The sequence below is a fragment of the Chironomus tepperi genome, unplaced genomic scaffold, assembly GCF_022539635.2.
Source record: "Chironomus tepperi strain 1889 unplaced genomic scaffold, CSIRO-AGI_Ctep_v1 contig_244, whole genome shotgun sequence".
NCBI lineage: Eukaryota > Metazoa > Arthropoda > Insecta > Diptera > Chironomidae > Chironomus > Chironomus tepperi.
This window is the reverse complement of record NW_027226366.1, coordinates 384,767-411,211: the sequence shown is the minus strand read 5'-3', so window position 1 is coordinate 411,211 and position 26,445 is coordinate 384,767. Positions and strand designations below refer to the sequence as shown.

Here is a 26,445-nt window from a genome sequence, read left to right as displayed (position 1 = left end):
CGTAAGAATTGAAATGTAAACAAACAAGGTGTTGAATCATCTGTGCCAAGCTGGAGAGAGTCGGTGTTGTTTCACGTGCGCAAAAAAATATTCTCTCCGTACACAGCACAAAAATGCTTTGTGTTTACATGCGAGAGGAATGAAAAATATACAACAAATGTGCTTATGTCCAACAACAACGACAATATCTACCTTCTCATTCTCTTGACTTATTCTCTCTTGCTGCTCACATATAAGGCTATTGTAGTAGTGACTAATAATAAACTATCATGCCGCTTATAAGCTTTTGTCGACAGCTATGAATTACATTACATTAACAAAAAAAAAAAAAATTTGTTGCTCGATGAGTTTTCCGCTCATTATGAACGAAAAAAAAAGAAAGAAACAGTTTTCTAGCCAGTCGCAGATTTTTAGCTAAAGCGTAAATGTCTTCATTTTCATTACCGATTTAACATTCGTGTTGTGCGGTTGAGACTAAGCAGGAAATAAGAATAATATTATAAGTGATAACAATTTATTAAAATATTTCTAGTCAAGTGCCGGTTTGTGCTTTACATTTTATGTGATCTTAGTGCTTCAACATTTTGATGATAAATCTAAAGTGTCTGTTGGTAGAATGACTAAATTGTTTAATTTTAGAACATTCAAGTATTGATAACTGTGGCTGAAAATTCCGCAAAATATTTTTTTCGGCATAAATCATATTCCAAATATACATTAATTGTCGTTGTTACCGATAAGAGGCATTCTGTATCTAGTGAAGGGGAATTTAATGATATCAGAGTTTGTTTATAGATAAAATGTAATAATAATAGGAGAAGTTGTAGCTGCATAACCACATGATAATATTTTAAGCGCAAAATTCATTCCAAGAATAAAAATTATGAAGGCATTAATTGGACAGAGAATATTATGGTGATAAATTTTTATTTCCAAATTTTTTTATGGATGTTGTGATTAGAATTTATTAGCTTGACCTTGCTTCATGTCATTTTACTGTTCAAAAGTATCACCGCTACCCAGTCGAGTGCATGACAACATACATATCTTATCAGAAATTGGCAGGCACTCAGACATTACAAAAATTTTCGGCACATTTAATACTTTTGTTTCTGTCAATGATGAAGCATGGTCAAATAGAGATAAGTCACTGATAAGCAGCACATTAATTGCAATTTTATACGTGTTTAATCATTACTTAAGGGAAAAATCATATCGATATATCAATTGATTGAGCGATTATGATGCTTAATGTGGAGCAGTGGTGGGCAACATATGTGTTGCGGAACACTAGTGTGCTGCCAAATATTGTTGAATATGCCATGAACTGTAAGTCATGTGCGCATTCATTCGAGACCATTGTACTCCGCGAAAAATAGGAAGTTGTTCATCACTGCTTAATGTAGACAGCACACGGTATACGGTTATTGTAATTTTCAAAAAACAATTGTTCCGCAGCACACAGGTAGCCCACCACTGACGTAGACAATACGTAATTATCGCATTCATTATTCTCACCTCAATTCAAGTTCAATGGTGATGATTTGTGGATGTAGATCTTAATCGTATGCACAATTCATAATTGAAATTCAGTTCCTCACTCAAAATACAATTAATCTAATTAAAATGTTAATCTAATACAGCATAAATGACTATTATATCTCAAAAATCTCATCTAATACATATCATAAGTTTATTTATAAAGCCAATGAAAGATGCGTTTCCATGATTTATGTACCACAGGGTGAAGAACAGATTCAAAAAGTGTGTAAACAAATCATTAGCAACTGCTCCATTCCCAATAATACAAATCATTTCGTCTTTCAGTCATGACTCTCGAGAGAGAAGAGAAAAAATTATTTCTGATTGCCAAATTTTTTGGTTAAACATTCTAGTCTTATTTGTAAATTATAAAAGTTCATATTGGACTGACAGTGATCGGCTTGAGAGAGCACCTAAATCACGAATATAGTTTGAACTTGAAAATTAAGCCCAGGATGGGAAATTCTCGGACAAAAATCTCATAAAATTTTCTTACAGTTTAATTAATTTCTCAATTAAATTGGGAATTAAAATTTTTTTTGACATGTGGGGTGTTCGTAAGTGACGTCTGGTGGTTTTAATGGTCAATTTGGTCACTAGCTCACTTACTTTGCTGGCTGTACAGAGCAATTGTGATTCATGGACTCCTTTACATTTGATTTTACTGTCATACATCGACAGTCCCGAGCGACACAAATCAAGAAGGCTCAGCTATGGATCCTAAATACTACGTCAAGGATACAATTACAAACCGCAAATTAAAGCCGTTTCTGAGCCATATGGATGCCCACAATGCATTTCTGATTTACATCGCTCGGCAGTAGACGTAAGCAATTGATATCGACTATCAGACGTCATTTACCAACACCCCCCATGAACTTTTCATCGATTTTTCACAATTTTTCTTCTCAATGAACCCAGATTACATCGAATAGCCAATCGAAATACTTATATCGTGTAATTATAATGTGCTAAGTAGTTATTCAAACTCATGTTCATAAAGAGCTTCTAAGCGGCTATAAAAGTCACTTTTAATACAACCAATAAATTATTCCCCGTAGTTTTTCTTCTCCTTTCGTTTCTTTTATGAAATAATTTATACATTTGCAATACATTTTACAACTTATTTTCCTCTGTTCTTTCCTGTTTTTTTTTTTTACGCAAATTGAGTCGATAATTGTATTATAATTTTATGCCTTGTTGTATGAGGAATTTTAAACTGATTGTGGACCTTATGATGATTTTTTTCGCTAATGGAATTCTCGAATTTTGTAAACAATTTAATTAAAATGATGTCATTAAATTCAGATTATGATTTTGGTGTGAAATTGCATTTGTCGATGTCGATTTAATTTCATTGTAATTTTATTTAGGATGAATGGGATGTAAATTGAATATTTGCATATGTATACAATGATTTTTGTATGCACAACTATTTAAAGGAGTTATAGTTTTGGTTGACACTTTAGAAAAATTGACAAGCTTCATTTTATTAGGATTTTTCATGTCACATTAGGGTCCAGAGACGTTGAACAGAAAATTAGGAGGCATCCGACCGTTATTTTTCCAAATTTAAATCCCCCCGCCATGGTCATCTTGCCATGATAAGTCAATTAAGCCTTTCTACTTTCGGGATGAAAGCTAGTGACATCCTGTCTATGGTATGGCTTAGGACAGAGTATTTCAAACTATGCTACACTACACACTAGTATTTATACCCATGATACCTTCAGATGCATCCTGAAAAGTAAAGTAACATACCCTATTTATTCAAGATATATTGGTTACTGAATAGCACTCAAAATAGTTCAAGATTCCATCTTTTCCCCTGTTACTTAATTACTTACTTCGCTGATCGTACAGATCAATTGTGATCCATGATCTCCATGATTTTCCCCTGTTACATAGTAACTGAATGACCTCCTGAAGGAATCAGTCTCTAATAAGATTCGAACCTTCAATAAACTGTGATTTATGGACCACTTAAATAATTTTCCATTACTGTCTGCTAAATGGTTTTATTACTTAGTTATAGGGACTTGGAACGCGACTGCAAAATGCACATTTTGACATTCCAAGCTATTAATCTATTCTCATCTCCTAAGATTAATACAATGATCAGTTCTTATTAGGCAAAAATATTAATTTAAAGTGAAAAGTATCTAATATTTCAATAGACTTCATTTCCTGAATCACAGCTACAGCTAATATAAATATCAATCAAGTATCAATAAAAAGCTTAGTACTTTATAAAAATTAATAATGACTCCTATAAACAATTTGACGGGTTCTTTTATTCAATCAATTATCTTTTCAATTAAAATTTAAGATCAAAGTTTTAATGGATTAATCAAATCACTTCCAACATACATAAATAAATATAAAAAAGTCCATACCAGACATGATGTTCTCCATTGCAAATAAATTTTCCCGACGACCAAGTTTGAAAATAAAAATGAAAAACTAAAAACATGTTTGTTATTAAAAAAAGACTCTGACGAAAAACTCGTATGAATTATGATGGGAAAATCTCATCTCATTTTATTCCGTCCTTCCAATTTAAATGAATTTATGATGCCAGAAATTAATCAAAAGATGAAACAAATATAAAAAAAAGCTGAAACAAATTTTCATGGGCAGCAAGTGAAATAAATTTTTCTTCAGAAAATATTTTCGCTTTCATTTGTCACAATGAGTCGAGAGATGGGAACTGAATGTGGTCTATGAGTTGATATAATTATATTTATTTGAGTATACGAGATGATATTTATAGACTTTATGATGATATTTTGTATGAAATATAATTCATCTTTCTATCGACACATTTATTCCAGTGTCACTTCATGCTCTCTTAAGCTGTCAGCATGGCTATTTTGTGAAATTATCATAAAGTTTGGGGATTTTGGGAAGGTGATAATTGATTAGAACGCATTTTTTGTGGGGAATTGCTTGAAGGTAGCAAAATGTTGTTTTGTCTTAACTATTTAATGCCACAGCATACCTTCGTAGCAAGCCTAAGCGTTTTATGGCATTTCCGAAACATTTGGGTGGTACACAGTTTAGACAACACTGGTGTAGTGACTAGTAGTTGTAGTATAGTGTTACGAACTAAGAGTTAAGGAAACTGAATCGGGATATCCCGAAACTACCTAGATCGACCTTCGATCCTGTCTCAACCTCAATTCATTGAGACCCATTGCTAGAGATCTAGAGAGTTGTGTTTCTAGTAAATTATATTAGCTTAACCGTGATTTGATCACGGCAATCAGCGAGTGGGCTCAATATCGATCACATAACTCGAATAACAATCTAATGTTGCAATTTGATAATGTCAAAAGAGTAATTATAACTCTTAATGAAGATCTAAGTTTTAATGCGTTTTTATGACAAACCCTAACTTATTATCACATTATTAACTACAAGCAAACTACCCTAATAGAAAATGAGCGAACTCACATGGAGCCGTATTGACATCATGGTACCATACGAGTGTACTAATTGATTATACTACCTATGCCTACCTAAGAATCGTACATATATGAACCGCTGAAAGGTTTTTATTACTTGAAATTCCAAAATAATTTAAATTTTCACAGAAGATTTATTGTTCAGCACAAGCCATACATAAAATATATTTAAGAAATTCCTACGAGAGCAATCTTCTCTGGCTTTACCCAGCAGAGTAAAAAATTGAATTTCAAATCGCAATTTTTGTAAAAATAAAAAAATATTTTTGCATACATATTAAAATCAATAAAACAAAAAAAATAATTTCTTTTTACGATTCCAAGTGATGCCAAGTTAACGATTAGCATTCTGCCACACACTCCATTGAAATAAATTTCCTTCTTCTTATTTTTATGACAATGGATGAAAAGCATCATCTTATAGTGTTTCATTTTTCACGGTCATTTCACGAAATCTGTTTTTTTTTGTGTGTTTTCAGCAAAATGTGAAGTTATTAGAGACATAAAGGAACTATGTAAAATTGTGTCATAAAATATAATAGTTTAAGATGCCATATAAACATAGAACATAGCCAGTATTATCATTAAATCATTTGAAGCATGCTAATTTTAACGAAGTGATATAAAAAAAAGAGTCCTACTGGACATAAAATGTAACAAGTCAGCGAACGTACCAAAGAATAAAATAAATTAAATTAAATCAAATAAAAAAAGGATAAATTGTGATAAAAAGTAACACAAAACATACGAAAAAAATGTTAGATTGTCCACTGAAGGACGTTGAGGCATTGAACAGTCCCATGCGATATTCCTGCATTAAAGTATTAAACTTATATTGTAAGATCTTCAATCAGCAAGAGATTTTCGATTTGATTGTGAGGTAACTGTTCAAAGCAATCATCAATAATGTACATACTTTCCATTAGCACATTTCAGAGTTGTTGTGCAGGCATTTGTGTGTCATTTTTTTGGTTTGTGTGTGGATTATGAAAACCATCTGCATTTCACATTATAATTGAATTGTTATTTTAAACAAACGATGATCAGAAAAGGAACTGACAGACTTATCGGCACATTCTTTGGATCCAGCATTTGCCAGCTAAGGTGTCGTTCATAAATGATGTTCCATTTTGGTTGTGGTCTGATATATTGTGTCTTTGTTTGGCATTTGGTGGTGCTAGATTGCTGATTTATATCCAGAGCTTGAAATCAACTAGGATTTTCATGGAAAATTAGACTAAAGTCGACTCGTTTCCATACAAAGTTCGAGTACCAACCCGGAAAGTGCATGATGTTGAAATGACAAACAATCAGGTCTGAATCAGGCTAATACCGGCCTGGGGCTGAATTTTTTGCCTTTTCGGTGTCATGTCCCTTCCAGTCAACGCTAATGTCTAGGATTCAATCTAAGCAATGACACCATTAGACTGTATTCTAGGCCATAACTTTGTGTACCGAACAACTAGCCCAAAAAGACTACGTGACACTGAATGTCACACTCTTTACCAGACAAACAGCATACAATCTGATTGCCTGTCAATGACTTACTGAACATCATTTATGAACGACTGCCCCAAACACAACTCTGATAAATTTTTATTGTTTTCCTTTCTTTTCTGACTTCATTTATATTTCCATTCCTTCCACTTCTTCTTTAATTGTTGACCTTCAACTCTTAACACTTGTAGTCATGGCTTTTTGTGCTTAAAACAAATTAATATAAATGTCAGTTATCAAATCCATATGAAGAGACAATGAAATTTAGTGATCGAATTGTGTGAGCGAAGTTAGTCATCAATACAAAAGCTAACATTTAACCTGAAGCTCTCTTTTTATTACACATTTATCTATTGTGTTACCCTTTAGTAAATTTAGTTAAATGGCTTTTTTATGTAATCAGCATAGCCACGCGCTTAGCCAAACCCATGCCCATTTTTATTGATTTTTTGTTGCTCTTTTCTATGCAAAAACTATTTTGTGCTGTTTTTGAGTTAAAATTAGGTAGTCAAATAGATTCCATACGGTCATCATTGGCCGGATTGCCAAAAAAATATAAAGGAGGAAGAAAAACTTAATTTCCGCTTTTTCTTGCATGATAACGCACAAAATGTCTATTTTTGTATCATATTAGCCACACATTATCTATTCACAATTTGTGACATTTAATCTTGATAAATAATAGAAATGAAAATGTAAATTTATCCACTTTTTTTATACAATTTATAGGAAGACATGTCAGGCATGCAAATGTCCACGAGAGAATCATGAGATATATCATGAACAATTGCAGAATGTTAAAGAGAGGCTGGGATTTAAGATTGACTCGAAGACATCACAGATTGATGCTAAGAAACTTGGCTATACATGGACACCGCCAGGGGTAAGGACTTGATGTTTTTTTAAAAGTCCATAAAACTTTATAATTTGATTCCATTTTTAATTAGATCCTAACATCTAGCAAAATACAACGTTATTTTGACTTATTGCCTCAGGAAAAAGTGCCTAAAATTGGCTCGACGGGTGAAAAGTACCGTGACAAGCAGCTCTCGTGTCAACTACCCCGTCAGGACCTTACAATCAATTATTGCAAGCATGTCGATGCTGAAAATCGAGCTTCCTATGATGACTTTATTGCTGTTAGAAATGAATTAGCACTTGATGTTGGATTCGTTCGAGATGCATCAACATCTGGTAAATGTCCAACATGCACTGAAGTTATCAATCAGGGTGAAATGTGTGTAAATGCACCAAAATTGAGTGATGAAGTGAGTGACATGAGAAAATTAAATTATATAGACATATGAAGCCATAAAAAAAACTTTTTTAATTAATTTTATTTGTACGTAATCAAATTTTTCTTCTTTTTCCTTCCACAGTTAAATTTCCATCCGCGTTGCTTCAAATGCGAATCGTGTGATGAGTTACTCGTTGATTTAACATATTGTGTATATGATGGAAAAATTTATTGCGAGAGGCACTATGCTGAAAATTTAAAACCGCGATGTCACTCGTGTGATGAGGTGAGTGTATTACTATTTGCATATGTTTTAGGAGTTGGGCACAGACAACAAAAATAAATTAATGATAATTGTATGCCGGCATGGAAATATTTGCTTACTCTAATTTTTATTTTCCATGTCCTGTTCCTAAACGATGAGATCTGAATATGTTTTTATTATTATTCTTACCTCAATTTGTTATTGTTAAATCATCAAATTGATTGTATGATGAAATGGGTGCGTTGAGCGGAAATTTCATTTGTTATTGGTGGGGATCATTTTCAAAAGTGGCTGTAATTCAAGTCATGGGATCATATGACGACTAGTTTGAGATCCTACAAGCGCATTTTATGGTTTATTTTTGCATGTCATTCAAATTGGATGTTGATGATGTAAATTTAGTGTGGTTTTGTCCAAAATTGTAGGCTTGTCGTCAAAAAATGCACACATGCAACCTTGGATGAAGTATAAAGTACAGCCGAAGACTGCAAGTCTGCATCTCAAGCATAGGAAATGCAGGATTGCGTTTCTTGTCTGAATTTGACTGCTAAGCATTTCTTACTTCTATGAAGGTTCTTTAATTTTCATCCAACTCACATCCACCTACATCCATAGCCAGCCAACGTTGGCCAACCTGAATTGAAACTGCAAATCATCATCACGACATTAAATCCACAGGAAATTGTTTAAAGCGTTTTGTAAAATTGAGGACAGCACAACAGAATATTTAATTTGGGGCAAGCGATGGAGGTTGGTGCTAGAAATGAAAAAAAAGAATCAGCACATGCATAAAAGGACATTCCCTTGTTTGCTTTTTTGTTCTCTTCTTCTCATCTCATGATCATTGAACATTGACGCCATTGACGCCATTGACGCGATTTCCTCCTTTTTGTGCCTCCTTATTTTTATGTTTATATCAGAGTTCGTGAAGATCGAAAAAATCTTTGATTTTCCAAAATCATTTTTTTTTGTGATCTAAAAAAATCATGATTTTTTCGATCTTACGTAAATCATTACGTATGATTTTTTTACGTAACGAAGATCATTTTCAAAATGATCTTTTCTACGTAAAATCATTTTGTTTACAAATTATGTTAATCAACAAATATGCTCATTAGTACATTAATACTTAACATGATTTGTTTCTACAGCATTTTTAGATGATTATTAAGTCGTTTTGAATCTATTTACACTACTTTAAGTACTAAAATTAGCTGAATTTTCATTCAAAGTGATATGTTCTGGATCATATATTTAGTTACATTAAGCACCTAAAACCGTGTAAATAAATTCTAGATAGAGATTTCAGATGATTATCAAGTCATTTTAATTTGAATCAAACCTTTTTAAGCGATTAATTTAACTAAATATATGATCCAGAACATATCACTTTGAATGAAAATTCAGCTAATTTTAGTACTTAAAGTAGTGTAAATAGATTCAAAACGACTTAATAATCATCTAAAAATGCTGTAGAAACAAATCATGTTAAGTATTAATGTACTAATGAGCATAGTTGTTCATTAACATAATTTGTAAACAAAATGATTTTACGTAGAAAAGATCATTTTGAAAATGATCTTCGTTTCGTAAAAAAATCATACGTAATGATTTACGTAAGATCGAAAAAATCATGATTTTTTTAGATCACAAAAAAAAATGATTTTGGAAAATCAAAGATTTTTTCGATCTTCACGAACTCTGGTTTATATGAGTCTAAAACCAATTAGTTTTTAATGCCATGCCTCATTATCAATTAAATACGAGGATGGGTGACTCTTTGCTTAGATAAAGGATGATGGTGGAAGGGAGGAAGCCTTGCAGAACTTGTTAATAGCTCTCTGATTATTTTATGACTTTTGTTGCTGTCTTGTTGTCGGGCAATTAAGTTGCATTTGCCATGCTTTATTCGCCCTTGTATTTTGTGTATTATTGACACTAAAATGTCGACAGACAGCAAAATTAAAAAAGGGAAACATTATATTTTATTGTCATTCGCAATAACAGCAGCAAACCAGTAACAGTAAATGAATTTAAGAATTAAGAGTTCTTTCGCACGCATTCCTCGCTACTTTCATTTAAATATAGAATCTACTCCCATAAAGATTCTATTTTTAGCTCCATGAAAACCAAGAACAAGTGATAAAAAAACGACGGAGAAGAATGATGTGAATTGTAGAGTATCATGGGAATCATAAACTCAAGTCAGAATGATGATGATATTATAAAAATGTCAACGCGCAAATTTACGGAGCGTAAAAAGGGCAAAGTGAATATGAAGCCTTGAGGGTTGGCAAATGAAAGGGAAAAATGATCATTTTAATTATCCTAAAAAATTGTTATAATTTTCCATAAAATTCACACTCGCTTAGAAATTGATGTGCTATAGAGAATTCAAATGAGAAGCTCGACATTGACATTAAAGTCAATGATATTCAGACGAAGGATGAAAATGGATTTTTTAAAGATTCTTTTGCTGGATGATTTTAGTCATTTTTAGTTAGACTGACTGGGAAATATACTGGGAAAGTAGAAAATAAATGGATGGTGATGATGCTGTAATAGTTTACACTATGAACTCGAATAGACAGAAGGGAAATATGTCTAGTAAATGGCTTCTTATACGAATGACTAATTGTCGTCTTAATGTCATTAGTAGCTCTTGTAATTGGACATCAAGTGTACAAATCATTCTATGGTCCATTCAGGAAAGTTGTCAATTCTCTGTAGATTCAATCCCCGTTCAATTTGATGACCTGCATGCCGTTGTATGAAGTTTCGATCGAGGTTTTCCACCAAGAAGTGCCAAATTTAAGAACGACTTTCCATTCGGCATGTAAAAGTTGATTTTACTAAATCCTTAGTGCTCTTTTGACTAATAGTTTGAAATCATTAGACTCAACATTGTTGAACTTAATCCTCGAGCAACACAGTGCCATATGTTTCGATTTAAAACCGACATCAGTCGTAACGGTGCATCTGGGGAACCTCGCGTCGTACCGTCAATGCGTTGACGCAAAGGTACTCTAACAAACACGATGTGCAGTGTACTGTTCGGGTATGGATTGAAATTTGAACTGAATCCAGTTCATTCCTTAAATAGTTCAACTTCAAGTTCACTACAACTTTTAACTAAACCCAAATCATCCCACAACAAGCACGACTTCCTTTAGATTGAGTGAAAAAATCGTGTACTGCATCTTACATCTAAATCTACAGATTACTCAATTTCCTTCAAACTTATTTCCTACGATGATCTGAAAAATTACGAGATATCATATCCTCTATCTTAATAACATCATTATCGTGTGTGATTCCATTATCAGACAACAATTCATCCTACGGCTGTGCGTGAGACGAAAATTCTTTAGTGCTGTATTTTTATCTTAGTTCTTTAGAATTATTATAAATATATCTTATCTTCCACATCCACCCATCCACCCTCATTGCTTGACGATTGTTGTAATGAAATGGCATATAATTTACATAATGATACTTAGACGATGATAATTTAGTACTGCAAAAATATTTTTGTTATCTATAGTCTATAGATCTATTTTAATGTTTGAAAAATTTATTACATGCCATTGTGGATGGCAATGAATGGGACATTAAATAACAATTTTTTTTCTCTTCGGGATGAAGGCTTCATGCGTTAAAATGATGCGAATTAATGTAGGTTAATAGGATTCTAAAAAATGGTTATGCTGATATAAAGCAGAGACAAAATGTTTTAATAGGCAATAAAAGGGTCCTCGAAATATTCAAATTTTGACTTTGGATATCTCTTTAATTCGCAATGACTGTTGAGAAGTTCCGTTTGCCTATTCTTTTTTTTAATAATGCTGATAAGGGAAATTTGTATTCTAAAAATATGAAAATGTCAAATAGAATTTTCATCTCTTATTAACATAAATTTACAGCAATCGCACATGGCAGCATGGATAAGTGCTTTCACTTAAGTTCTAGCTACATCATTCTTATTCATGTTTTCTAGCGTTTATGTTAAATGTGAGAAATACATTTATCTGATTATAAAATTGCTGGATATTCATTTTGTCTATGTTGTTCAGGAGTGGGCAACCTGTGGGATGCGGCACTCTTTTGCACCACGACAACCCTTGGTGGTGAGTCACAACTGAAATTGCACATGACATCCAGTTTGGCGATACACTATTGTGCCGCAGCTCACAGGTTACCCACCACTGCTCCATCTAGTCACTGTCAATGACAGAACATTCTCAATTTCCCAAAAATAAAACAACACAAGCATGAATTTCCTTTCACGTGTCGAAATAATTTCACTAAAAAAAAGTTTAGGGACGTTTTAAATCACATGAGTTAGTTCCCACAAATTGCGTCACTCATGTCTTTAGGCTATATTCATTCACACTTGTTTACATGCAGAGTGATAAAAATGAACAATGAAAGGTCGTTTCTGTAATGTTTCTAAAAATATGATAGAGCATTTTTAAATGGCACAGGCGGGAGAAAAGACCGTGAAAAATTTGGTGATGATGATGATTTGCAGAACTGAATGCCTTTTTTCATTTAGATGGATAAAAATGGGAGACGAATGAATAGTTATACGACCTGTTAAATGGTCTATAACACAAGTTCTCTTGTCCTTTCCATCATTACCGTAATATGCTTATTGCTATTTTTGTAGTTCCTCTTCCTGCGAAGTGAGAAATCCGTTTTTATGGACTCTGACTTTATTATTGCTTGTTTCTAACCGCGTGCCATTGATTCTGTTATGGAATGCTCTTTTGTCCCTTCCTTGTGGCTAATTTATGAGGTTTAAGTTAGCAATCCATTTTAAAATGGTTGCTGGATGTCTAGGCAGTTGTCATTAGCTTGTGAATCCACAAATTTAGTCATTTCCAATGCTATTGAGTATTGTCAAGCATATAAATCCACATATGCGCTACTAATCAATACCCTCCCACCCATCACATCCCTACCTATCTTATTGATATGAACGGGTAGATGATAGTGATCGTAAAAAGTCATGAGACACACCTCAAGCTCATTTATAACCGTTTGTTTCATATAAGCGACGATGAGCATATGACTTGAAATTGATTTTTCTTTTCATTCCTTTCGTTTCCTTCCTTTTTGCATTTCATTTGATTAAACTTCTTATTTCCTCTTTTGCTTTTGCTTCATATACTCTAATTCCCTGATTCATAAACCAATAGACCAATTTATGGTGGGGAGTGTCTGGTTAGTTATGTGATGCGGTAGGTGGACTATCTGGTCAATTTGATGTGTTATGTCGATGGATAAATTGAAAATGATGTCAATCATTATATTTGAGCTTCAGGGTGTCTTAAAACTATTTCATGCCTCTGTCGTTAGCACGTAGCGATCCACTAGTCATTATAATGTGTCTCACAGGGTCAAATATAATTAGTTCCACATATTGCTCTTCATATTAGCCATTTTGGATCAAGCATATCCCAGACATGTTGCATTATACCCCATTATACACAAAAAAGGTTCACCACACACTTCCTAATAGAAAGGCAATCGGCAGTTCACCAATTTAGCTATCCAACCGCACATTCCACACATTTCATATGTGTATCAAGAGACATCGAGCAACAAACATAAAAGAAAGGCTCGTTATTTTATCATCATGTCCATTAGTTACCAAAAAAAGAAAGGAAGATCGATGAAAATTCTTTGGGTAAATGCATGGATGATTATTATTACGGCATCAACCAAAAAAAAAAAACGTTAAGATATCCACGTAGACACGTTTTCATCATAAAATTTCCATTTAGACAAAAATCGATGTCTATGACAGTTTTCTTATGATGTCATCAATATTTCTGTGGAACGAGAACCGAAAAACAACATCTTTTCCCTTTCATTCGCATCCACCACATATGCTGTGTATTTGAAAGAACCGCTCGATATGAAGACAGAAAGTAAAATGATTTTTCATCATCGTCTGTCAGAAACACATCATGTCACACGTGATGATGTTGCACGACAAACATTTTTATGAATGTGACACAACATCATGTCACATCTGTGCTACTGAATAACGCGCGCGAGTTTTTGATATTGTTGCATAGCACACAACACATACAATATATTTTGCTTCTCCATGTAGAACGAGCACAGCACACAGAAAAAAAGAGGAGGAAAAATCTAAGAGAAGAAAAAAGAAAATTTGTGTTACTAGTTTTATGACGGTATTCATTACATGCTGACACAGTTTGTTCTCTTCTCCCGAAACAAGACAATTTTATTTATTTTTAATGTTTTCTTAGTGCCGATAAAAAGGAAAATTGGAAAATTTATTAAGAAAATTGATTTAATTAGTGAAAATTCGAGAAAAACTTTGTGAATTGTGAGAATAAAAATTAAATTCAGTGAATTGATATTGCCAACAAAGAAGTTGGGTCTCAATGTAAAGCCATTTAAAGTCGCTTTTGGATTCTTGTTGAGATTGATTGCTATTTAAGGTAATTTCATGCAGAAAAAAAATAAATAAATATAAAATTGTGCTATTTGAAGTATGTATGAATTTTATATGTGTACAAAAATATTGACTGCTGTGTGACTGTCGGCATTGAGTAGAATGTAAGAGCAAGATTTCATTTCGATGCGAGAATTACGACTGTGAGAGTCATAAGACTTATAAATTTGGTCAGTAAAAACAAGGAATTTTCCAAAAAAAAATAAATTAAATTCATAACGATAAATTCATGAAAAATAAGCCCGAGAAGCACATGATCGTCATATTGGGAATGTATTAGGTACAGTCACTGTATTAATCAATGGGCGTTTTAGAGACTAGATCGAGTAATTTGTTGGATTTTCTAAGCAATTTTTACGTCTTATCACCAATAACGAGGCTTTACAATGCACCTAGCCCAGTGGTGAGCAACCGGCATTTCTTGCCGACAAAATGGTCCAAATATAGACACTTATAAGTAATTTTGACGTTAAAGAAGAGGCTTTATGTTGCTTTTACACAGTGGTGGGCAACCTGTGTGCCGCGATACACTATTGTGACGCAAAATATATTGGAAAATGCCATGAACTGCATGTCATGTTATCTGGCATATCACTGACGAGTATCCTGACACAAAAAGGTTCCCCACCACTGCCCTAGCATCTATATTATGTTGCTCGGGTAAATGACCCTTTTGATCAAACTTACATGCTCCAATTGAGTCAAAGCATAGACAGTAACCATACTTTACATCTCGGGCAGATCAAAGAGAATCTGAGAATCTCCAACTTCCTTGTTGGTGCCAGAAGTGAACATTTTTTTCTGTTCCTTAGTTCAATACAAGTCATAAGACATTATTTTTCAACTCATTTGCACAAGTAGAGAAGCACAAAAAATAAAGTTATAATTAGATTATGCAGATTTATGTCGCAGCTAAAGAGAATTTAAAAGTTTCTTTTTAAATCCAAATACCGAAAAAAACATCAAAAATGTTTGTCTTGCTGCCAGTAAAATGTGTATAGCATCGCATATGATATTCGTAGAAATGCACTGTGACGTCTGTCCCCGATCTTTCCAACGAAAAAAAATTATGAAAAATTATGAAAAAATAACAAGAAGTTTCAGTAGTGATGCATAAGGATGAACTTTTTGTGCGCATTTTTGCGTGATGATGTACAGCACAGTTACTAGTTAAATTATGAGGTAATGCTGTTTGTAATATCATTTATTACCGATTGAATCATACCTTGTTATTCTGAAAACTCAAAATATGTTACGATTCTTAACGATACGTGGGATATTTATAGCAAACGAGTTAGATACTGCTGTATTACACAAGACTTACTCACTTTTAGTCTTAAAATAATAGAATTTATGACTTTAGGTCATGGTTTTTTTGGTATTTTCATCGGTATGTTTTTCTATTTGTATAAGAAATGGATATGGAGCCGCAATAAAGAACCCTCAAAATTCTAAAATAACTTTATTGAGAGTCGAATATCTTTGGATATCTGATACTTTGAATTAAATGCTTACAGCATGCGAATTTAGAGAGAATTTTGTCTTAAAATATCTCAATTTAAAATTTGGAAATAGATTTCTTTGGAAGGGATGGAATATTCTTGTCTTTAGGCTTAATGTCATTCATTACTGTCAATTTTAGCACCTGGATATCAGAAGGTGATGTAGTTATTTTAGGAGTTGTTGACAAGTGAGGGTTTAAGATCCAGAATGGACACCTTGACATCCTGACTTACTGTAACCATGTTTATATGTAGAGCTTAAGTTACAACTTATTAACATTCCATAACTTACGACATTTTCTGTCGAATGTAGGACTAAAATAGTGATTAGTAGGACTAATATCCTGTTAATGTCTAACTAGACATTATGTCATGTTGTCCATTTGGAAGTAAAATATTGATGGACATAAATTTGGAAATGGATTTAACATTTTTTCTAAGAAACTTAGCAAATTGATAATTTTTTTAGGGTCAGGTGAAGGATTTGTTTTTTAAAAGCCCTGCTAGTTACGTTCTTTACATAATGTATAGTAGTGTACCTCAATATTTCTTATAAAGTGATCCAAAACCGAAAATTTAACAAAATTTAATGAAGGTAGTGAATTGTTCAATTTGTGGTCGAGCACAGAAACCCTTTTCATGCTTCTAGACCAGTGGTGGGCAACCTTGTATGCTGCGGCACACTTGTGAGTCTCCAAAAAAGTTTGAAAATTCCATTAATTGCATGTCATTTGAGATTTTTTTCGAGGCTTACCTCCAAGGTGTGCCATAAAATATAAAAGGTTGTCCACCACTGTTTTAGACGTCATTCATGAACAATTTCCTATAATTATTTTGTAATTTAATCCAAATGAATCCTTTAACTGCTATAAAATTCAACGACAAACATTCATTAGCAATCTAAGCCTGGTAAAAAGTATTTTAATGACCAAAAAAGCTTTCGGCATAAACTCTTATCATTAAGTTTGACAATTGTTGAAGCTATAGTGACAATAAAAAGCAAAAAAATTCTTCACGGGACAAAACAATTGTCTTTAAGCTGTTTATTTCCCAAGAAACAATGTACAACAAAAAAAAAGGCAAAATGAAGATGAGGATGAATAAAGAACAACACGAGAAAGATTTATTAATAATATCTCTATTCTATAGTGTGTGCGGAAAGACATGGTACCCGAAGGAAAGGAACGGAAAAACATGAAATTTATACATAAATGTCATGCTTTTATATGCTTGTTTGCGTAATGTATGAAAAAAAATAAGCGAAGCCAAAAAAATTATCATTTTCAATGCGATATTGCCAAGTATGAAGGAATAAGAAGTAAAAACACATTTCCGCATTTACTGTAAACTTCTAAGCTTTTTGGCATCACTTTAAAATCATGTGAATGAAAATTCTTTTAAACTTTCATTGATTTCGATGTTTCTTTACAACATGAATGAAGATGAATAAGTGAGCGTCTCATTCATTGTTATTGTCGGCAAATAATGGTGATGATACATTGATGATGATGATGATGATGATGATTTGCTAGAATGAATAAAGGGAAAGATATTTAGGAGGAAACGTCAAAGAATAGAAAAGAAGCAAAGAAGAAAAATGATTTGAATCATTATGTCTAAAAAAATCTATGGAAAGTATGTTAAACGTAAACGTGATGGAATTTAGTGATGCAATGAAAACGTTTTTGAAAGGAATCGATAAAATGATGAGTAATTGTGGAGCATTTTTCATTGGAAAATGGCCTATGGGATTTTGTATTGATGGAGAGAATTTCAAAAGATGCATAGCGGGGTTCATAGCTTCTGTAGTTAGACCTCATCAATTCTAGTGGGTACATGACTATTACGTGCTAAGTTGTACAGCATTTTGATAAATTTCTTTGAGAATGATGTTTATTTTTTTAATTATGCGTTGAGAGGTCATACTACATGTATGTTCAAAATTTCTAATATTAACAGCCAAGAGCACAGCCAGGATCCCCCAAAACCATCTTCTCCTTCTTGTATAAGCCTCTACTTAGCCTTGTGTTCCCTAGAATACCTGCTAAACGGTGCATTTTGTTCTAATTTGAGCATCAAGTATGTACATTTCCATAAACATTCATTAAATGACTTCAATTTGAGTCGATATTTCTGCATTAACCAGTCGAGCACTATGCCTGCACCTTTGCATCCCCAAAAAATTGTCACACAGCCTCCGATAAACATCTTCTTCCAATATCCATTTAAGCTAGACATCATAAATGAATGATCCTTTAATATCTAAAGTGCTTTTTATGTCTCTTATAGTTCCGCATTCACAACAACTTAATTCCCACATGTTTATATGCGTACCAATATTTTTTATTTTGATAAATGTTCGACCTTACTATCAGAATTGCTACCTATAAATAAACATATTCTCAATAGACACAAAACACCACACATTCCAGGACAAAACGAACACTTTCACTGCCCTCTTGAGATTTAACTGCAACATAAAAATCGAAGGGAAATGAAAAATGATCGAAAAACAGAAGTAGATAAATCACTCATTCATCCATGACCCACATAATCTTGTATAAATGCCCATATTATGAACTATTTTTAAAGCCTTTATTGCACCTATTCCTAGCATGCAAAGAGTATGATCTCGAGAGTAGAGTAAGCTGAAAGCAACGCTTACGAGTATGTTCATCTAGTACATTCAAGCATGCTCTTTGCCTTTTAGGCTGTAATCCTCAATATAATTCAATTCATCATACATCCCCCTTACGACATGCAAAAAAGATACATTACGTCGGCAAGTAATTCTTTTATTTTTTGTTTTTCCTCCTGTCTGATAATTTTAGCAACTCGTGATTGCTTTTTTGAAAAATATTTTCTGCGTGTATACAAATTGTTCACAGTGAATCAACAAGAATCAGTTTATCTTTGAAGCGCGATACAAAAAGGTCAAAAGCTGAATATTTTTTCTATTTCAAAATAGAACGTGCGAGTGATTAAAATATTTTAGCTATAGCTAATTGAGATAACAATATAAAGTGTGAATGAATGAGTAGGAACTGTCAAAGTGAAAATGCATTCGTTTGTCTTAATTTTACCTCGACATTCACACATTACAAGTAATTAGTGTTTGAAGACGAAATGCACATTTCGTGAATGTAAAGTGCATTCAATGTAATGTTATTGCCAACGTGATAATCATTTCAAGTCAATCGTTTAAATAGATCGAACGTGAACATTCTATCCCGGTAGAATTAATCATTGAGCCTGACTCATTCGGGGAAATATTACTAGAGAATATTTAAGCTAAATTTCGACAATTTTAACGCCATAAGTGACCTTCGAAACTGTTATAATAATAATAAGTAAATAGCAAGTCATAAAGTGAAAATAAAGGAACGTCAAAAGACATTTTTTTCGTGATCTCCTCCATCTTTTTTTTTTTTTTGATTATGCAATAAGCTGAGACTGCAAAAAAGATTTAATTTAATTAAAATAAGACTGTCATACGTAAATAATGAATGGAAAGGAAGACTTTGGTCCATTAGTGGACGCCCTGGTAGCATGTGTGGGTGCAATGGACGTAATTTCAGTTGTTGCTTTTATGTATAATCTGGCCAGTTATAAAAATCTATCATTGGATATTAATAATAATGAAGTCAAGGTAACACAAGATAAAAGTCAACATGCTGAGACAAATGACATATTGTCACGTAGTAAGGATAGTGGAATTCCATTAGTAATTGTTGATAAATCAAAACTTGGTGATGACGTAATCGATTCCCTTGTTACAAAAGTCAATGCACTTAATGATAAAGTAACTGAACTCGTTCAACGTTCTCGTGAGAACTCAATGGAACGCTTTCTTGATATAGAGCGTGAACGATATCGACGCTCGCGTAGTCCATCACCAATTAATCGAGATGATGAACAAAATAGTGATGATGAGAATGAATCTCATGGTAATGCTGAATATGATTATCATCAATCGAAAGGCATCACGCGGGATGATGAATTTAGAAAAACAATTAAACGTTCGTCACAGGTGTCATCACAGCATGAGTCGCGTGAAGAAGAATTGGCACATCTCACAGAGATTGAAGCGGAAGAGATGAATAACATGGATGATTATGTACCATTAACATACCAAAGTGACGAGAATGATGACAATATTATAGAAACAATTGAGGAAACGCCAACATGTCCAATTCACGGTAAAATTGATGAAATTTTGGCATCTGGAAGTGGTGTGAAGTCATTAGATGAGAATGATAAAACCACAGAGATTTCAGTTGGTGATGCCAAGTCACAGAATGAAAATAAAAAGAAGGTTAAATTGGATATAAACGAGAATTTCATTAAAATGGAAAAGAATGCTCTACAGCAGCAGGCAAACACATCACGTTTGCTTATGAAGCAAGGTAATGTCGGTTCTGATGACTTTCCGGACGAAACAATAAATGAAATTATCTTAAAACGAGATGAGAACATAACGACTGAATCAAAACTTGTAGAAAATGTCTTAATCAAGGCACATGTTGAAGAATCTCCAAAACTCGAAAACTTTCCAAAATCACTTGAAATCACATCATCGACAAATGAGATCACATCCGAATTGATTTCGACACTTGAGGATACTCAAAAGGTTAACATGACAAATGTTGAAGATTTCTCAAAAGTTGATGTTAAGCCATCCGTAATGGTGCGTAGCTTTGCTGAAGTGCTCACATCAAATGACATTATTGTTGAGGATGTAACAGAATTAAAGAATCAGGAACAAGTGCCGGTTGTGGAAGTTATTAGTGAACCACAAAGTGTTATTGGAAGTTTAATGGAAGTCAATTTAAATCCGACATCAAATTATTCGCTTGGATCTACTGCAACACCCTCATTGAACAGTTACAGCAATACAAATTTAAATATGTCGATGTCATCATTACAGAATAAGAGTGAAAATATCTCATTGGCATCATCTGCCTTCGATAATGTTGAGTATCTTCTGAAATTTTTATATTTCTGATTCCTCATACTTTTTTTATGTTTTAGGATTTTGCTGTACGGAGGAAGACACCCGACCCCGACGTAAGTATTCCAAAATTACAACTTGATGCTGATGAAAGCATAGATCATGAATTGCTCAACATAAATTCACCATCGTCATCTGGTGAAGGACTAAAGAGATCAAAACGTTGCATTAATTCACTTGATCGAAGTGCTAGTCGTAGCTCATCACGATTAAGTCATTCAAGAAAGAGTCCATCCGTGGCTAGTCAAGAGGATTATAAGGAATGGTTTGATAGATTTGATAGTCATCTCTCGTCAGAAATAGCTGTACCGGAAAATGAAGATGATGAGATTTTCGATTCAGACTTGGAAGAGGAACTATTGATTGGTGCTGATGATGGAAATTTAGATGGTGCTGAAATATGCAATATTGATGATGAGAAAGGTAATGGAGATGTATCAGTGATTGTGACACTTAATTTGAAACAAAAACAAACGAAACAAGATGAACGGAAGGAAGGAGAACCGTGCAATCCATGCGAAGAATATCAAAAAGACAAAAACATTTACATGACGAAAGGAGAGGAACTAGAAGAAATGCAACGTTTATGGGAGACAAAAAAGCGTCGCACATCAATTTTACCATCGACAGATGAGCAACAAAAAAATTACGTCTGTATTCATTTCCATCCAGAAGAGTTTCCGGCTAAAGCATTTCATGAAGGTAGCAAAAAAGAGCCACACGAGCATCATCAGCACATGCATAATGTTGGTTATAATGAATGGATGAAGAAAATTGTCGATCATCACTCGTGTCATTTGGCATTAAGTGACTCCGGTAGTGACTCTGATGTGCCACTTGATGATGTGCAAATGCTCCCGCTCTTTTGTGATGAGAAGTTGAAGAAGAGACGAAAGAAGAAATGACTAGTTGGAAAAAGTTTGAGGATTAAACTTCGTAAATCTCTTTGTCGTGTTGCGGGAAACTTAAATTGTTGTAAAACATCAGAAGGGCGAGATTTGCGATGACTTTAAAATGGAAGCTCCTCAAAAAACAATTGATGAAAAACTTTTTTGTGCCACAATTTTTGATTTACTTCTTTTTTTTTCCTTTTTCTGTCTTTTTAGATAATTTTAATAAAATATCGCCTTAAAGTAAGTGCAAATAACTTGGTATTGTATTGCATTTTGTAGCTTTAGGGCGTGCAAATTACTTAGAATAAATCCTCTTTGCTTTATTGCTGTATTTTGTAAACGTCACACAACTGATATTTTGTTTAATCTTCTTTTTTGTAGCGTATATCCAACATTGACCTATTTTTAAATGATGATATTTCATTCATAGAATATATAGCCATAGCCATTAGAGATTTTTGTGAACCACACGCTTGTTGTTATATTATTTTTTTGTATAACCAATGTTATCAATAACATCATCTCTCGTCCTCATCAGCGTTGATCGGAAATAAATTACGGTCATTAATTTAAAAGCTGTAAAATGTATAATTTGTTGTTATTAAGTTTTAGTAGCGCGATTTTCTCTAAGATTGGGTGTTTGTTAGGGGATATAGGAAGATTTATAGAAATGTTGAATGAAAGAAGTTCATCCAATGATTTGTCCCAAGCGGGAATGTAACCTCGCACTTCTCTATCATCGATCATGTGCTCAGACCACTAACTTAGGCTTTACAGACTTTCTTACTTATTTCGTTGGCCAGACAGATCAATTGGGATCCATGGTCTTCCGAAGATTGCGCTCGCTGACTCTATCGCTGACGTTAGTCTGCCAATTACCAGATCTAATACTGTCTCTATCAACAGCTGCCTTTCAGAAGCTCTTTGGTTATTTAGCTTTACCTTTAGGATTGACATCAGTTTGAGATGTTGTAGAAGTTTATCTGAGAGATGTTGTTATCTTGAGATTGTTTGTCATGATCCCGAATAGTACAAATCGGCTTATAAATCAGAAATCCGGTCTAAATTTCACGTGACTTGGACCTGATGTCGGTCTCGGTTTAAATCCCGAGTCACGCTAATCGTGGTACGAATAGTTATTGCAGGAATTCTAATGCAAGCCCAATCTAAAGTTTCATATTTGTGTACCGTAAGACATTAGTACCAAATAAATCTGCCCCAGGACTTGATGTCAATATCAACTCTAGTGAAAGTAATCCAATAAATCTATATCAAGTGCACATAAAATGATCTCAACCTAAATTATCCATGCCATATGACCAACTTCCGATCAGTTTTCGCCACAAGGGATTATTTCCATATTTATTTATTTTTAGCTCTCTGAATTCGCAGCTAATTAACTCCAAAATGTAGCGCCATATTTAACATATTAAAAATTATGCAAAAATAATTTTCAAGGAGCTTAACTAAGTAACTGACTAACTTACTTCCATAACTGAAAAAAATTTCATTGATGCTGTCACATGAAAATGAAAGAGAAATTAAATGTGACACATCCAGTGACAAAAAAAATATAAATAACTTATTATTCAAAGTCGATCAAAAGGTATAATTAACTCATTTAAATTTCTAATCGCACATTGCAACGCCTCCACACAAAAAAACAGCACAAATATACACTAAAAGATGAATTGAACTATAAAGAGAGATAGATTTAAATAGATCATACGGCCAACGGCTTTCGTTGCTGTCTGTTTGAACAAACATGTTTTATTTTTAATTAACTTTGATTTTGAATATAGCCGAGATGAAAACATCACGTTGGGAATACTTTATTATGCCTTAAAAAACTACATTTTTAAAAATGTGAGAGAGAAAATTGCCTCAGAAAAAGGGAAAAACTTGGGAAAATCACAAAAAGTGTTTGTAATTAAAATTTTCAACGTGAAGATTGAATGGTTTATGTATACATGTTTAATTGGACATATGAGTATTTAAATGAAATTAAGTGCTAAAAATAGGTTTTGTGATGAAAATGTTGATTGTCAAGTCTTGCGTAAACGCCATCTAGATGTGATGATTGTGGTGATGTTTTTGGAGGTTCTTGCGATCGATTGATCTTAGTTTGGGGTTTGTTTGAATGCTGGGGAAGTTTAGTAATCTTAGTTTGGGGTTCACTAAAATAGTGACAATGTTGAGGGAACTAATTGTAGTCAGGAAGGTGGTCTCATTACGAGAGGACATAAAAACGTTACATTAACTTACGATACTTAACTTATTCACTCTTAGATGAGCATCAACAGTTCTTTCTTGAAGAAAAGTTAGCATTTGCTATGTCCAGACTGTCTGATTTCTGTTCTTTGTAGCAATTAGTAACGAATCTAGGACAAACTATTTAGAATATAAGTTCGATTTTCCTTTTAACTGTCATTTTCTAAAAGAACATTTCCGACATAAATCTGGAATCCGGCCATTTATTGATTGAATTCTTTACAATGTCCTTTAAAAAATCCTCAAATTTCCACCATTGCTGTGCAGTTTAAACAAACTCCGATCTGCTTTCCTCACACACAAATTGTAGCCAAAATTCGCTGTAAATGTTTGACTCAGTGTAGAGCAGCCTTTAATATTTTTCGCGACACATCTTGATGATAAGCCATGACCTAAACGTCACACGGCATGTGATTCATGGCATTTCCAGAGAAATTTGGTAATACATTAGCATTTCGCGACACACAGACTGCCCTCCACTGATCTAACTATACTAGAAGTTTCATCTTCTTAATGAGTAGATAACTTACTGTCACATGCATTCATTTGACTTCAAAGTTGCATTCAAGTTGCATCAAAATATTCAGTTACAATAAAATATCCACAACACTTGCTCTAAAACCTCAAAATCTACACGATTCCCAACCGCAAAAACAACAATCTATCTTTCTTGCCTATGCAATTTGCTGCCTTTACTAAATTTGTCAACAGACTTGTCATCTTTCAGATTTGACACTGACCCCTTGCTCTTGAAAAACAATTTTTCACCGTGAAAAGCTATAAAAATTAAAAATAAAATTCTTGATGAAACTTGAGATTATTAGAAGATTTATAGACAGTACAGGTGCTCTTTTGTTCAATTTTGAACGTAATCAGACCACCAACCTTAAATTTTTTGTGCATAATTTCCCTTAATTGCTTCACATTTTGCGTCATTTTTTCATAACAATCCCAGAAATTATTCTTCCTCAATTAAATTGGAAGCTGTTGGATATTACATAATAAGAAGGTATGAAATATAGATCACACCCGTTAGCTAATGAGAATCCTCAACAATATATAATATAGATTCAGATTTATTTATTTTTTAAAATCCACACATCAAAATTTTCCTTTTCATTTTTCAACTGTATGTTTATCTTAATGCACAAATGTGTATATACATTCCATCTTATTCATTATCTTGATTTTTCTTTCTACAGTGCGAGAAATAAATTCTCTTTTTTTTTTGCAAAGAATCAATTAATGTGTCTTTTTGCTTACTTTTTGAGGATTGTATGTAAATGAGGTGTAGTTTGGAAGTCGTGACTTAGGGGTAAGAGCAAATCATAGAACGTGGGTTCGAGCTACACATGGGATCCGTTATTCGGAGTTACACGTTTCCAGCTAGGTCTCTAATTGGAAGCATAAGCGAGATTTAACCGAATTAAGTGAATAAAACTTATAGATTGTGATTTTCTGATGCGAAAGCTCAATATTACACCCTATTATGAATCTACAGAACGAAAATGACTTTTTTAAGCAGTAGGACAACGGGTTTGGTTCGATTGCCCGCTGATCACTTGCCCACTGATTGTTTGCCCACTGACATTTTCCCACTAGTCTTTTTCCCACTGGTACGCTTGCCCATTGGTACTCTTCCCATTGATTTTTTCCCCACTGATTTTTTGCCCACTGGTACGTTTGCCCACTGGAAGTTTTGCCCACTGCTTCTTTGCCCACTGGTACGTTTGCCCACTGATTATATTCCTTCAAATGTAATGCGTTTGACGGACCGCATTTACTGGCTATCTGGTTAGACAAAAACTCTGCGCAGGAAGCACTTAGAGACTTCGGGTTTTTTTTTCATTCATTAGCACAAAATTCGTAGATGTGGAAAAGATTTTTGGTATTTTGTACTTAATTAACTTAACTTTATTGTTTTTTGTGGAATTGAATCGATTAAAGTCGCCTTTTTCATACAAAATGCGAATCTACTTCGAACTCCTGCATATACTTGCTCTCTTAAAAATTGACCATCACTCACGAACAGCCCCCGTATTGCTTCATTTCGTTACGATTTGCACACGGCTTTGGAAAGTGGAAATGAAAATAGTTATAACATCACAAGGCATCGTTTTCTTTTTATTCTCTATCTTTTTTGTATGAAATAAAAGAGGAAAGAAAGAAAAAAAAACTGGCGAATAAAATATGGATGAGAAAGAAAATGAAGACGGTTGTAGTGTCGGGTGCAATACGGAAAAAAAATCCGCACTTTTTTCTCATCA

At 33.5% G+C, this 26,445-nt stretch overlaps 1 protein-coding gene across 3 annotated transcripts in view; it reads left to right on the top strand.

Annotated features, from left to right (window-relative positions):
* Lmpt (four and a half LIM domains protein limpet) overlaps positions 1 to 26,445 on the top strand; it is a 77,361-nt gene that overhangs the window by 19,832 nt on the left and 31,084 nt on the right. For 2 of the 3 annotated variants that reach the window (XM_070641272.1, XM_070641271.1), the window contains 3 exons: positions 7,236 to 7,389; positions 7,454 to 7,774; positions 7,886 to 8,029. In XM_070641272.1, coding sequence (XP_070497373.1) covers positions 7,236 to 7,389; positions 7,454 to 7,774; positions 7,886 to 8,029 — 619 coding nt within the window. Of the gene's footprint in view, positions 1 to 7,235; positions 7,390 to 7,453; positions 7,775 to 7,885; positions 8,030 to 19,490; positions 20,976 to 21,034; positions 21,071 to 22,120; positions 22,148 to 26,445 lie in introns of those variants that run through there. The other variant, XM_070641269.1, reaches the window with a different exon arrangement.